At 42.5% G+C, this 16,260-nt stretch overlaps 1 protein-coding gene across 3 annotated transcripts in view; it reads right to left on the bottom strand.

Annotated features, from left to right (window-relative positions):
- The window catches only part of LOC144889528 (tripartite motif-containing protein 14-like), a 64,286-nt gene that overhangs the window by 16,111 nt on the left and 31,915 nt on the right, over positions 1–16,260 (bottom strand). For 2 of the 3 annotated variants that reach the window (XM_078770136.1, XM_078770135.1), the window contains 3 exons: positions 7,642–8,190; positions 2,668–2,763; positions 1,355–1,588 (listed from right to left, as the gene is read on the bottom strand). In XM_078770136.1, the coding sequence (XP_078626262.1) occupies positions 1,355–1,588; positions 2,668–2,763; positions 7,642–8,151 (840 nt within the window). In that variant the 5' untranslated portion in view covers positions 8,152–8,190. The remainder of the gene's footprint in view (positions 1–1,354; positions 1,589–2,667; positions 2,764–7,641; positions 8,191–16,260) is intronic. The other variant, XM_078770137.1, reaches the window with a different exon arrangement.

The following is a 16,260-nucleotide window of genomic DNA, read 5'->3' as shown; positions in this document are numbered from 1 at the left end:
ACCGTTTTATCCGAATCTATAACTTTAAAAAAATTAAGTAATCAAGTCATTAATCGGACAAATTAAATAATTAATCGATGAATTGCTTAATAAATCAAAAATACCCTTTGTAGCCCATCACTTGGTCACTGTCGTGTCCAAATTTCAGCTTCCTAGCTCAAAGGACCTCAGAGATATCGCTCGGACAACCAAGAAAACAATAAAGCAAGAAAGCAAGAAACCGGAGTGAAAACCGATGTCTCCCTTAAAGTGTGCGTCATTGCCGGGCACCGAAGGGGGCCCGGCAATGATGTCATGCAGCGCCAGAAGATGGCATAGGAAAGGAGTGGTGTACAACACAGAAATGTCTAATTAACCTGCGCTCATGAAGTGAAAAGTGGGGTTAAGCATTCAGGTGCGTACGTGTGCCATATGTGTGCCACGTGCCACACGTGTGCCATGTCTGCATTAAAAAATTCATTTTCTTGGCAACTGTTGGTCCGATTGACGTGAACTTTTACCGGAGGAGCGCCTCTGCCAATTGATTTTTTTGCTGTTAATTATGACGTCATAGGTCAGGTGGCATGGACGCCACCTTGGAAAAAATTTGCACCTCCACATCTCCGAAACTACTCAATGGAAAAAATTGAAATATGCCTCATTGTCAAGTACTCCCCATGGGGAATAATTTATGTTAATGATGATGTCATCGGTGCCTTCATTATGTCGCCTTCATCCATGAAGGGCGACGACCAAAGGAAGACTACCTCGCACTGACGTGGCAGAACAGGCGTCATCGTAATTCAACTTTCAGGCATCAGGAACAGGCGTCATCGAATATTTGTTGTGGTTGCTCTTTCAATCACTAAAATAAAACTTAACCCACACCTTCATGAACATGTAAATCTTCCCCACCCCCAATCAATAAATCTTCCCTCAACACTTACCTTTCAAAATCTTATTAATGCTTCTTTCTTGGTCTTCCCTCACACCAGCAGCCCTATATAAGCATTATACGTGTAACTTACTGTTCTTGCAATCTCCAATAGCGTGACAACTGTCAGTAATCACTGCTGTGGTAAATGTGGAACTATAATCCCGAAACAAGAGTGATAAATGAACCTTCCAGGGTCTGTGTCAAGGACAACATCTCCACATCTGATGGTATATTCATGTTGTGTTATTATGCTTCCTAAAGTACAATGTGCCATTAATTCACTCTCCGAGCAATACCCCAAGTCCTAGCATTCAATCGGTTCTCATGTCCTACAGGTTTATGATTAGTCCATTTTTTTCTCTTCTAAAAAAATTAAATTCAATAAATATAGACAATTAAACATTACCACTTTTGTAAAAGGTGAAGAAGAATGCCTACCTGTAAAAATGAAATAGTCTCAAGATCCTGGAGTGCTGCTTTCAATGTGGAATTTGTTTCATGGAGAGAGTTCAACTGCTCCTTCACCTTGTCCATCTGCTTCTGAAGGAGAAAAAGCTTCTTATTTTGCCTTTTGATCACCCGACTCTTCATCAGATCCACGGATTTATCCACATATTGGTACAACGCCAATCGCTTTTCCTCCATCCTGTCCACAGTCCCTTTGCCTGAATGCTGGAATAAATCAATCATTGTGCGATTGGAGTTAAAAGTCAAGAATAAACCATCAGAAAAAAGGTTAAAACTAAAGAGAACTAAGAATTACGACTGAAGAAGGATTAGGACATATTGCACGAGTGCATTTAAAAGGACATAATGTTTTGGACAGGACACTTTTCCACAACACTTATTGGGGTGAGTTGATGGGTTGATGGAAATTTCAACATTTACCCAACCGAGATGAGGGAGATTTTCACTAGTTCGCATGTGATGGACAGAATTTGGCAGAAAAGGTATAAATCTTTAAAAGTGAAAGAAATAAAATAAAATTTCAGATTTCCTGATCACAAAAAAACACCAACACTTGTTCAGATATGGACAGAGTTTGTTTCCAGGGAATTGCACAGAGGTGGGCAGTAATATTACAGGATACCTGCCCACCTCAACTCTTTTCTCTGGCTTGTGAAATAATCTTCATGAAAAAGTTCAATCCCGGTCTACCCTCCACGGCTCGATGTTGGCATCCCACTCCCCTCTCCCGCCATCCTGAACCATCCAAACCTGCAATATTTTACCACTTTCACTATTTCACCACTTTTCACCACCACTCCCCACTTCCCTAAACCAATCGTCTTGCAGGTTAATGCGTTCTTCACATCTTGTTATTATTTCTTTTTTGCCCATTAATTAATTCCCTAACCTTTTCATATTCCACCTTTTGCCCCACTGCCCCACCGTCAATACATTTCCTTTTTTCACTCTGTATTTTGCTCTTCCATGAGCTGACTCTTGTATCCAAAAAAGCATTTTAACAATAACTTGAAAGCATTTTAAGGAGACAACTTTCAAAAAAAAAGTCTGTTCAGTTAGATTTAGAAGTAAATCTCACATTAATGGTCATGGATTGACATTGTTTTGAGTCAGGTGGTTGGTGGCTAGTGTGTGTAGATGGCCAGAGGTGGCCTGAGATGGCTGAGATGTAAGTAATATTGTGCAGTTTGAGCTGTGGTGATGTCACCCATTGAAGAACAAATATTTTTTCCAGATGCTAATTCTCTTTCCTTCAATCACGTCCATTCCTTGGCACTTCATACCTGTGTTTGTTCAACCTCCCGCTTCAGCTGATGGAGTTGGGATTCAAGGTGCTGCTTTGACTTTGATAGTTCAGGACACTTTGCATTCAAAACGCCCTGCACAGAATAAATAAGTCCAGGTAAAGGGAATTGTTCATCTGTATGTGGAAACGATGAGGCACAAACTGCACAAAATGATTTTAAAATGTATTTGCAAAAAAGTGGAGACGAGACATTTATCTATCTATAATTCCAGTAATCTCTGTGTGTTTGTTTGTTTGTCTGTGACCGCTGTTTCTCGACAACCACGGGTCCGATATACTTGAAACTTGCCAGGTATATTGCTGGGGACCCGAGGATGTGCCTTTTCAAGGTTTCATATTAATCGGACAATTACTTACCGAGCTATGTCCAAAAAACGATTCAACCAATCAGAGAGCAGCGAGCTATCGCGTGTGCCGAACGTGGCGAACACACTCTGCCTCGGATGGCACATTTGAGAGCGTATTCATTTATTTCACGTTTGCAAACTATGTTGGCGCTATGTTGGCGTTAAACTATGTTTTAAAACTAATAATAAAACTAATAAAAACTAATTTGCGATTCATCGTAACTGCGATATACGACCTTCCGGAGCTCCTGTGAGAGCGTGCGCCATTACGGATAGTACGGGTACGTGCATGCCATATGTTGGCGTTAAACTATGTTTTAAAACTAATTAAACGGACAAATTTCATGTCATGTTTCATGTAAATAGAGGGTGGGGGGGGGGATTGTCACTGTACTCGCAAGCCGTTCGCCGTTCGCTTTGGCGTTGCGAATGGACCAAAACATTTCATGGACCAAACCATTTCATGTAAAGCGTTCGCCGTTCGCTTTGGCGTTGCGAATGGACCAAAACATTTCATGAACCAAACCATTTCATGTAAATAGAGGGGGGGATATAATTTTAGATATAGATATAGTACGGGCATGCCCTAGTAGATTCCAAATTAAATATGAACTCTTCTTTATTTATACAACTGTATGAGAAGAGAGCTCATCAACATTATTATCATGGTGAATAATTGATAGTTAAAGGAAGCAGAGGTGGACTATAAAGGGGCGCCCCACATCTGGCAAATAAAATACATTTACTTCTTCATGCAGCTGTATGAATGAAATTGGCGCCATTTATATGAACTTTTCAGGAGCATTACTTGGTTCCTCCTCAGAACATAAGTGTAGACCAACCTCATGTCCCTTCCAGTGTAGACCTCAGAACATGAGATTTTTTGAATGTCCCTTCTTTTCTATACTTTGGCATTTTCTACAAGCTATAAAATGTCACTTCTTCTCTATACTTTGCCACATGGCACATGCCATATCAAGAGGCCTTTTCCATACCCCTGGCATTTTCCCCAAGAATTACTACCGGAGTCAAAAAATTGATATGTCCAACATTTTGTGGATCGCCCCCATGAGCCAAGCAAAAATAGGACAACGGGTTCTGAAGCTCACCTGGATCAGGAGCAACAGTCACTCAAACCCCCCACAGACCACGATATTTTTTAATGCGGTGAACAAACTATTGTACATCATGAGTGATGATGGTTGTGATCAAATTTCATTGAAATTGTGTGTGTAGTTTCAGAGAAGAGAGCGAATTCGTATTTGGGGGGTTGGGGGGCGGTCAACCCTCACAACCCTCACAACCCTCACAACCCCCTCCCCTGTAAACCCCCTTCATGTGCTCAGCTTTTTATTCAGTCAATACACCTTCATTAGGCATCAGATATGAAGTTTGTGGCCAAGTTTCAGCAACATCGTATGTGTAGTTTTAGAAAAGAGAGGAAATACCAATTTTGGGTGGGGCCCCACAGACCACCTTAGACCTTGAGTTTTTTATGCCATGAACAAACATTGGTACATCACGGGTGATGAAGGTTGTGGGCATGTTTCATCAAAACCGTGTGTGCAGTTTCTGTAAGCGAACTTCCATTGCGAGCAAAATCATGTCAACCATTATCGATATAGATGGAAAGTCTTTCGTCTTTTCAAAGAACCTCACCACGGATCATCATTTTGCATTCTGTGTCATTCAACTTTGCAAATGATTTTGCTTCGCCATTAGAAATGGTAAGAAGGTTTGAATCTGAAACAAATCGTCAAGATACATGTCGATATAACATGGCTTGGACATATTTTAGATAATCAATACTAAGTAGCATCCTGGTCTACTTGTCAAGCTCACTAACTGCTGCATACAAGAAACCATCACACCTGGCTTCTGGACTTCCAGCACTTGCACAAATGACTCCACATGATATAGTACAGTACTGTATCCTGCAGACAGGCAGATACAGCAGCTGCATCACTGTCTCACGATCTGGAATTGTTGGACAAACAAAATGGATCACACCTTGCATACCTGGCAAATCTCTCGGTCTCACACCAGAAGGACCATTACATAAACCCCCATATTTCCATGTTCAACCACTGAGTGTCCAAGAGATTCAGTGTCCAACTTCTGACATCTCTTCGGTTGAACATGTTACAAAGTTGGTTTGCAAAAGCAACCACAGATCGGGCATCCTCCATCGTGTAAAGTCATTCCTTGATGGATGTGAGCAGTGAGTCTGGATTTTGCGAGTTTCACAAGAAGTGAGTTCGTGGCAGAACCCTGTGGGGGGTTGAAGGGTGAGGAGACAGAACATTGAAAGGGGAGAGGGTGAAATGCCAACAAGGACACAGGAGAACATAGAGAGCCAACCAAGCTGTCAGAGATGCAGGAGTAACAGGCCCAGGGATGCCGCATTGCTGAAGGAGATTGCACTGCTTTTGTTTATTTAACATGTTTATCCAATTAACATGTTTATCCATGGATTCAAGTTGAAAAGGTGTGAAATAGGGACATGAGCCCAGAAGGAAAGCAATACTCCATTGGGCTGCAGCTGCAAGCCTCGTGGGTTGTTAAAAATTATAATTTGTCTTTGCATGATGGAGAATTCCCAATGAAGCAATGGCTTTCCAAGCCAACTCAGATATTTAGTTGGTCCAGGAGGGATTGTGGCTAATGGAGATGTTAACACGTTTGAAGACCTGAATTGCAAGTGTTGCTTAAATTGAGTAGATTGGAAGTTTTTCCAGATGGTCGTTTTAAAGAGACAAAGTGAGCCAATGACATTCACCAGGGTTTACAATTCCAAGGCTGCTCAAGCTTCTGCTTTTTTCACACATCTTCAGAGAGGGAAGAAGCTGATGCCTGCCTGTCTGGAGGATGAGTGGTGTTGCAGCAAAGGGTGGAGTTATAAGCAAAATTTGAACCTGAGACTGGTTTGGGGCCTTAGATTCTCACCTGGGAGTGGATCCCATTGAGACTCAGGCATGACTATGAAAGTGGAGGAGAGGTAGACACAATACCAGATTTGGATAAATGTTTGAGCCATGTCCAGGAGATACCGAATTGATCTCTTTTCTAACATTCAGAGCCTCAATCCATTGTTGGAAGAGCAGCAGATGGAGGGCCAGGGAGGTTGAATGGGGTTAGAAACCAAACTGATGGTTTGAGATCAGGCCATGAGAGAAAAGGAAGGTTTTGATTTCAACTGCAATGTTGGATTATTAAGGCCCTTTCTGTCAATGTGAAAACCTGTCTGTGTTCATTTGTAGACTGGTGTCCTTGTCAATATCAGTGCACATTTCAAACAGCCATTTTGTTTATGGAGAACAATTCAACTTTGGTTTCCAGTTACATCATAGTTTGTTGAAGGAGTTTCCATGATTAATATGCAGGTCCTCTTTGAACAGAATATTAAAATGAGATCATTTTAAAAAACCTCAAAATAATTTGTTGCTTCATCCTTTCGAGCAGTCGAGTAATTTGTTAAAGTCTGATTGTCGTGTCATCATAAATATTATTGAAGATCTTTGAAACCATGAGAAGACGACCATTGGCCGAGACTCAGTATGAATGTGAACATTGTGACGCAAGGAAGTAAAAGCACAAGAAAACTAACACCCAGTGATGGATAATACCAGGCCTGTACATTACCTCTTGGTAATTGCTGTAACTGGAAGTATTTTTTATCCTTTTATATGAAGTTTAGCAACATTCTGGTGTTGGCTTAGCGGTTCGGGTGCCGGCTTGGGATCCTGGGATCCTGGGTTTGAATCCCGGTCGATCGCTGAATTAACACCAGGGGGGCTGACTCAGCCCGTCATCCCACTGAGGTCGTCAAATTGAGTACCAGTTTACTAGTAATTCCCTGTGTGTTGGAAGAGGTGACTTACAGGGTTGGCGGCAGGAAGGGCATCCGGCCATAAAATATTGCTTAAAAAAGGGGACCACGGTGCCCGAAAAAGGCCAAGCCCTGCACTGTGGGGAAAAATGGCCTCTAAAGGGTGTGCCATATGAAGTTTAACAACAACAGGTTGTTTTGTGTGGTTTTCATGAATATACCTGGGATGTTAAAGTGGTCTAAACCTGTATCTTTTATTAACACACACTTCCCTGAATTCAACATCTCAAAATGCTGTTCACACACATTATTCTTGAGTATCGCTTGACATTTCATCTCTAAGCTTTTTCAGAGATTTGGGTCTATATCCTTCAGCCCGGGGCTATGAACAATCTCAGCACAAAATAGTTAATTGGGTGAGCTCTCAAGCCTACCTTTTTACCTGTAAAATCAATAACCACCTTTTCTATCAGTTGTTCAATTTTTAAAAACTTGTTTTTGATACTTCGCTCATTCTACAACCAATTGATCTCCAGCAGTGTCGGGGAAAGTATCATAAGAAGGTAGTCTTTCTATAAAATAACCTCCACTTGTGAGGAATGTTCTGAGTTATGAGAAATTTTCATGATTACAGAACTTGCAATTTATCAATGTCTTACATATTTTGGCTCTTTGTTCTTTCAACTTCCTTTGAGAATGGATTTTATATTCTTGGAGATAAATTCAAATGGATAAAATTTACATGAACAAATAAACTTTTCATTTATTTACTTGCCTTGAATTCATCATGAACAAGCTCCACAGGAACAACTTCATGGTTCTTATGTTGTCCAACCAGGCACATCACACACATCAAGCTTTCATCATCCTTGCAGTAGAGTTGTATTGGCTTGCCATGTTCGGTGCATCTTCGCTCCTCCACGTTTACGACTGACGTCAATTTCATCTTCTCTTCGTTTGCTCCTGGCACCAACTTCGTCTTCTCCACGTTTACTCCTGGCACCAACTTCATCTTCTCCACGTTTACTCCTGGCACCAACTTCCTCTTCTCTACCAATTTGGCAAGGGCCACATTCTTTTGACATTTTGGTTTTATCGGAAATACCTCACGGCAGTTCGGACAATCACACACTGTGGCCTCTTCCCTGCTTTCCCAGTGTTGCTCGATGCAGACTTTACAAAATGAGTGGCCACATGGCAGAGTAATTGGTTCCTCGTACAGTTCAAAGCACACAATGCATTGAAGTTCATCTGCACAAACTCCAGTCATCGAAGAAGACGCCATTTTCTTGTATCAGAGAAGGAAGTGGAGCAGAGGTGAAACCTGTAGATCGAGAGGGGTAGTTATAAAAACAAAAGTTTAGAGGTAAGAAACATCAGGTAAATTACTATGGAGCACAACTACCTTAGAAACAAGAGAGTTCATAGAACACGATACCCCACTCAGTGTTGAAGTCTATACAGGAATGCCTTGTCGTTCACGAGGTGGTGAAAATCCCCATGAACCGCAAACTTAGGAGGTAATGGGGGAAAATATGGTTTGGGATTCAACTATAAAATTGTCCAAACTGTACCATTAATTAACATGTTTGTGCATTGTTTTTGTGCTGTGTGGATTCAAAAGAAAGTATTATTTTCCTGTATTAAGAACAAAAAATAAAATGTATTTTCCTGAGTTATTATTATTATTCTTTCTCGAATATAAGACCCGTCGCTTCTCTGACGGAAATACCAATCTTTGCTGAAATGGCGAATCCATGGGGGAAGAAAAAACCCCAAAATATTCCTGGAAGATAGGTCACGTGTTTGCATTTGCAGTTTTGGCACGTGTGTCCATGTAACCATAAAAGAAAAAGGTTTTTCCCGGGAGTTACCCAAATCCAACGTAGTTTGATTTATTGAAATGCGTTAATCCATTCTCAAGTTATAACACAACAAACAAACAAACAAGACAGACGGCTCCTTTTGAAATACAGATTTCGCGAGTAGGCTGAGGCTGCTGATTGCATCATTGCTGGGAGCGTGGCTGTGCCCCTGATGAATTGCTCCGATTCCAGTGAGCTGGAACTCATTTTGCAGACCTCAGAATGATGACACGCCGAGGCAACACCCCCCCCCCCCAATCCACCCCTCCCCACCCCCCAATCCACCCCTCCCAACCCCTCCCCCCCCCAATCCACACCTCCCACCCCGCCCCACCCCCCCCCTAATCCACCCCTCCCACCCCGCCCCACCCCCACCCCTCCCATGTCATGGCCGCACCAGGACAGCCATTTTTATGAAATCGAACATCGATTAGTATCGATGACAAAACAGACAGAACAATAGCAAGCTTGCAATCAGCGGAGCGATACTTCGATCTCTTAGTTTATCTTTCTATTTAACAAGATGATCTGAAGTATATGAGTGGCAATGCTCCATGACCCGTCCTTCATTCTTCCTCTCTGCATGTCCTGATGCTTTTCCACTTTGACCTTCATGCTCTGAAAAAGAGGGTCTGACTGGTCCTGGTCACAACGTACGTGTGGTTGTGTGTGTCAGTAATAAGCCAATCACTCCGATGGTAACCGGGTGGAAATGAAGTATCAACTTCAAATTTTGACTCATGGGGCAAATGCGACAAGTTATGTTAGACCTATAATTCCGGCTCTATCCTGGAAGGAGGGGGTCCCTCATGCCATGGTGTGATGGTATTCTTAGACTCGAACTTTCACCAAAATGTAATCAGAACCTCCGTGTCACGTACACAACCTGTCCACCAAATTACGTCCGAATCCATCCACAAGTTTTTGAGATGTCCTGATCACAGACAAACAAACAGACAGGGGTAAAAACATAACCTCCATCCACCTTGGGTGGCAGAGGTAAAAATTCAAAAGATTGACGATTTAGGCGACCTTGACCTTTTGACCTCAAGAGGAATAGGCTTCAATGACCCAATATGTAAAACCGGGTCAAATTTCAAACCAATCGGATGAGAATTGACGATGTTATACAACCTTGACCTTTGACCTTGTGAATAAAAAAAACAATCGGCTTTTAACCGTTGAATGGTGAACCAATTCAGCGACCCAATATGCAAATTCTTTAAATTTCAGGTGAATTGGATAAAAAATGATGATTTTATTCGATACTGACCTTTGACCTTTTGACCAAATTATTAATTTGATTTCTCCGTATTCTTATAATAAAACTTTGTTGAAAATTTCCATGACAAAAGCAGAAATGCTACAAAAGTTACAGCCCGTGCACACACAGACACACACACACACACACACACACACACACACACACACACACACACACACACACACACACACACACACACACACACACACATACACACACTTGCAAAACCCCGCTGTGTGGGGCATGGGCTAAAAATAACGTTTCGATCAGTGTTTGTGAAATACACGAACATTAACGCTTTGGTTCGTAACGTTAATCGATTTCACTTTTAAAGCATTTTTCTGAGAATCTGCGTTATTTACACTTTGCTCTCAAAGCGTTTCAGCGTTTGTCAAAATCTTGTGAAATATTTTGTTGATGCGTATTTTCGTCAAGTTGTAAATTGCAAGGAATCGTTGGAATGCTTTGGTGGCAAAAATGCATCTACGCTGCAGCTGCTAACAGAGGTAGTAGTAGTAGTAGTAGTAGTAGTAGTAGTAGTAGTAGTAGTAGTAGTAGTAGTAGTAGTAGTAGTAGTAGTAATAATATTAGTAGTGGAAGTAGTAGTAGTAGTAGTATTAATAGTAGTAGTAGTAGTAGTAGTAGTAGTAGTAGTAGTAATATTAGTAATAGTAGTGATAGTAGCAGTAGTAATATTAGTAGTAATAGTAGTAGTAGTAATAGTAGTAGTAGTAATATTAGTAGTAGTAGTAGTAGTAGTAGTAGTAGTAGTAGTAGTAATATTAGTAGTAGTAGTAGTAGTAGTAGTAGTAGTAGTAGTAGTAGTAATAGTAGTAGTAGTAATATTAGTAGTAGTAGTAGTAGTAGTAGTAATATTAGTAGTAGTAGTAGTAGTAGTAGTAGTAGTAGTAGTAGTAGTAGTCGTGCTTTTGTTGGAAAGGTTACAGAGATTTGCGTTCAGAGCTCATGCAAGCTCAGGCAAACATATGTTCCCAGTTTAATGTCGCTCAATTCCTCATCTCTGCCAGTCCATGGTTTGAACTACAGTAGACAAGGTAGAGCATTTTGAAGAGAAAGCACTACCAAGACAGACAAGGGGAAGGTAAAAGAACGCCAAAGAACACCAAAAAAAAGAACGCCAAAGAACACCAAAAAGAATGCCAAATAACACATTTATACAAATAAGAGCAAAGTATCTTGTGGGGAGACCGTACAAAGTGCATCATTTATAGTCCAGGTTTCCTTAAACTTTTGAACAGTGTTACTATATTCTGCCGCCTTGTACTCCGAAATAATGCGTGAGCGTATTAAGCCCTTCAGACATACAGAACTATGTTCCACCACATTTCTCTCAATTTTTGCCTTCCTGGTTTTATATATTGCCATTTTCCCACAGGCTAAAATAAAGTTAACAAGGAGATCTCGTGACTTGCTTAGTTTCTTTACCGGGTGCCCGATGATAAAAAGTGTTGGAGAGAAGTGAAGCCAGAAGCGCAAGAGAAGATTTTTCATCAGTAAGAACACTGGTTCAAGACGGTGGCATTGAAGGTATATGTGAAATATAGTTTCCCTTTAACCACAAGCAGCATTCCTCTGGGAAGTTAGTGAAATGGCGCATCATAGATCCAGAGCTCAGTGCACCATGTAGCAACCTCCAACTTAAGTCTGCCATCATTCTTGGCGTTGGGTAGAGATAGAGTGAATCCCAACGTGGATGAACAGTCGAAGGAAGTGGAGGAATCTCACGCCAGGGAGTATCTAGTCGGGTTGCAAGAGCTATATAATGGAGCGAGTGGAGCACTAGCAGGTATATATTTTTCCTTGATAGCCCACAGAACGACATTTCCACTGGGCCAGGCATCTTACTCATATTGTTTGCAGTTATTGGCTGAGAGAGCTCGCAACATCGTGGTCGGATTTTAAAATCCATGGAGTTACCGATGGACATCTGTCCAGATCCATCACCCTCTTTGGGATTCTCTAGATATTCCAGACAATCGGGAGGCAAGGAGCTTTTGACCTCTTCAAGTATCCTGGAGGGGATCCTGATTGTCCTCAGGCCCATTTTCGCTGCGAGTTCCTTGGGTAAAATAAGCCTTCTCTTCCCATCGTTCAGAAGGTCTCCCACTGTGGATATGCTACCAGCTAAGAGGTTCCTTCTTACTGAAAAGGAAGCCAGAGTTGGGCCCTGTAGAAGAGGGTTGAGAATGAGCGGTTCTTCTAGCAGGTCCTTGCCTGGACAAGGAACTGTTCTTTGTACGTCGACTACATTCCAAGCCTTCAGCATTTCTTGATAAAAAACAGGCAATGTAGCACGAGACAGGCTCCGAGATGTAATGATAAAAAGGTTCCTTTTGTACCCAAAATTGAGCACTTTGCTGAAGAAGTATGATGCCAGTGAGCACCATTGCGGTGCAGGGTTCACATGTAGGTAACGTTGTATGGTCTTCAGCCTGGATGCGTGGTAGTGGCTTCGAAGGCAGGGAAAAGACTGTCCACCTTCTGCAAAAGGCAAGCTCAGAATGCCCATGGAAACCCAGTGTTTACCATTCCAAAAGTAGTCCAGTAGCTTCCTCTGCATCTTAACCAAGAACTCCTCTGGAGTGCTTATGCAAGAGAGCCTGAATACTAACTTCGGAATTATAAACTGTTTAATAAGGAGTGTTTTCCCCCTCAGAGACAGGACTTTTAGTAGTCCACTCCAGTCTCTCAACTTTGCTTCGATCTTGTCCCCTAAATTGTTCCAGTTACTGAGTGGTGAGTACCCATGGGAAGTGGACAAGTGCACCCCCAAATATTTGAGCTCATTGCGACTCCAGGTCAATTTCTGAAAAAGTGTTGGTAACTCCTTTACCTGCATTTGTCCATTTAGAAGCCCAGAGCTTTTCCTCCAATTGATTGCAGCAGACGATTCTGCTGAATAGACCTGCTGACAATCATAAACTACTTGTATATCCCTTGCATTACTGGCAAACACGAGAACGTCATCTGCATATGCAGAAAGTTTGAGGTTGAACCTGTTGTGTGGCACCACAATGCCAGTTAGCCTTCTTCTCATCAAACAAACGAAGGGTTCAATACATAGGGAATATAATTGGCCGGACATGGGACATCCTTGTCTTATTCCTCTCTCAAATGGAAAGGGCACGAGCAAGAAACCGTTGACTTTAACTAGGCATTCTGCCGACATGTACAACATCTGAATCATGCCTACAAATCTCCTCCCCAACCCAAAAGTTAGCAAGGTTTCAAAGATACTCATGGTTCATCTGGTCAAAGGCTTTCTCCTGATCCAAGGAAAGGAATCCGACTTGAGTCCGAGTCATGTCCGCATACTGTATCAGGTCTCTGACAAGGGATATGTTGTCATGTATTGTCCTGCCTGGAATGGCATAAGATTGGTCCGGGCTGACTAATTTTGTCAGGACTGGTTCGAGACGGAGTGACAACATTTTAGCCATGACCTTATAATCCACACACAGCAGAGACACAGGGCGGTAATTCTTCAAATTTCTCAAGTCACCCTCCTTGGGAATCAAGACCAGAATCGCTCGACGCCAAGAAAGGGGCATTATACCTGCATCACAAGCTTCCTGAGCTACGCTTAGGTAATCAGGTCCAACCAAGTCCCATACTTTTGTATAGAATTCACATAATAAGCCATCCATGCCAGGGGATTTATCTCTTGATAGGCTGTGCAGGGCGGTTTTCAATTCGTCCAGAGATAATGGAGTCTCCAGCTGCTCTCAGTCCTCCACAGAGGCTTCAGGAAGACTACTCCACAAAGTGCCACCTGCACCTGCATCTGTGCTATTACCCGAATATAGCTGAGCATAAAAGGCTCTAATTCGTTTTTGAACACCCTCCGAGCGATTGAGCAAGAGACCATCTTCTGCGAGAACACTCGATTTCGTCCTGAATTGACCTTTGCGTTTTTCCACCCCTTTGAGATAATTCAGGACATATTCATCCTCAGAAATACACTGCAAACGAGAGCGCACATACGCCCCTCGTGCCTTCACATGACTACATGCTTTAAGGGTGCTCTTCTTTTCTTCGTATGCCTGCAATTCAGTAGAGGTAAGCATGGTCAGGTGCTTCTCAAGGTGCAGCAGTTCCTCTTCCAGTCTTTTGATCCCTACCCCAAGTGTTTTGCTCGAACCACACGAGTATTCCTGACATAGCAATTTCAATCGTACCTTGCCTTCATCCCATCATAATCCAAGTGAGCAAAAATCTCCTTTTTTATTCCTCCAGGCTTGCCAAAAATTCAAAAAGATTGACAAAAAGGCTTCATCCTGACTTAAAGCATTGTTCAGGTGCCACAAGCCAGGGCCTCGCCTTGTTTCCGCCAGGGAAAACTTGATCCAGGCCAAGTTGTGATCTGTGAAATGGGCAACTTTTATGCCGGAGTCACTGACACTCTTACACCAATGGTGAGACACGTAAATTATATCGAGCCGGGATTGTGATATATGACCACCTCTGATACTCGTATACGTGAATGTTCTGTCTGTGGGGTGTTGTATGTGCCAAGTATCCCACAAGGGTAACAGTTATGGTTTGTTGTAATATTCTTATAGAGGGATTATGCGGCTCCTGACCTATTCGATCAAGGGAGGGGTTTAGAGTGCAATTAAAGTCTCCTCCAAGAATTACACACTCTTCACCAGGCAAGGTGAGCATGAATCTCTGCAACCGGTTGAAGAAATCCCCCTTGCAACTCCTACACAAGGTGCATAAATGTTGACGAAATTGACAACAAATTCTTCAAACTTTGCTTTTATATGTAGCAACCGCCCCACACTGGCTTTCTTTACGACAAGTATTTCAGGTTTCCTCTTTGGTGAAAAGAGGGTAGCCACTCCACAAGATGTGTCCGTTAGGTGAGTGAAAAAGAACCAAACCTTCCCATTGGTTTTCCCATCGGGATGCAGCCTCTGAGGTCGTGTGGGTTTCCTGCAGAGAGGTTACTTCAAGTTTTTCCTTCACACAGAATGACAATACCTGGTGCACATGGAATGCATCCTTACAGCCATTGACATTCAATGATCCTATTCGTAAGTTTGATGTCATTATTCTATTGAGAGTTTTGTTTCTGTGAAATTCATCATCTTAACCCAATTTATATTCAGGCTCGTAACTCAACAGCTTTGCTAGAAACTTCCTGACTCGGGCTTGTTCGGCCGAGCCTGAAGTCCTTCTTTTATGTCCCTCTCTCCTTAGTACATACAGGGAATGCACTAGCAAGTCATAATCTTTCCACCGTTTCAGCGCATTTTCCACTTTCTTCCTGCTATGCAAGCTTTGTTCCAGGAACTCGAGTATCTCCTGGCTGGGAATGCAGGAATGGCGTCCTGCAGGTAGGTCTGTCTCTAAACCAGTCAGTGACCCTTAATTGTCTTCCCCATCACCAATACTTTCCTCATCATCGCTGTCTGGAGGTTCAAGATCCTTCTCCTTTGGTGAAATTATACAATGTGTCAAGTCTGCTGCCATGTCGTCTCTCAAGGCTGACTTGGCATAGTCTTCTGGCGCAGAGGAACGCTCCTTTGGCTCTGATGCGGTGGACGTTGCTTCGCCTGTGGGAATGGATGCCTATTCCTCAGTTGGTATAGGAGATCCAACCTTTTGGGGTGGTAAAATAGAGATGTGCTCAACAATACCACTTTCTGGCCCAACTGTGAGTGAAGTGACATCACCTGAGATGTCGGTCAGTGCCAGCAACTTTATTGATGCTTGTGTGTCTGGTTCCCTCTCTCTGTCTGTCCCACCGATGAATGCTACTTCAGCATCCTTTGAAAATTCTGTGTTAATCCTTCGGTTCAGCACTGCTCTTGTAGATGTTTCAATCCCTGGTTTATTTTGAAGCTTCGTTGCAGTTGTTATTATTGGATGCATTTTCTCAGGAACCAACATCACAGTATCGTTTGGCCCTGTCAAGTCAGATACCTCTAGGTTGTTTGTCTTTACCGTGCTGGGTTTACGACCTGATGGTCTCCCTTCCTGTTCATACTTCAAACTGTCTTTGGGTGGATCTGAGAGAGAAGACTCCCCATATCCTGTCGTTTGATGAGTAGTTTCCTCTTCTGCTTCTTCCATTTCTTCAGATTGGGTTACCACTCTTTTCTCCTTCAGAATACTCGGCCTTACGAATCCCTTTGACACAGTACTTCCCGTGTCCTCCTCGATTGTACCAGGGTGTTCCGTGGTCACATCCTCTGCGGGTTCTGATTTCCTCTTCTGTGCTCTCTTTGCCCTCCCT

The sequence above is a fragment of the Myxine glutinosa genome, chromosome 1 (genome assembly GCF_964187855.1).
Source record: "Myxine glutinosa chromosome 1, kmMyxGlut1.1, whole genome shotgun sequence".
NCBI lineage: Eukaryota > Metazoa > Chordata > Myxini > Myxiniformes > Myxinidae > Myxine > Myxine glutinosa.
This window is presented reverse-complemented; position numbering and strand designations above follow the sequence as displayed.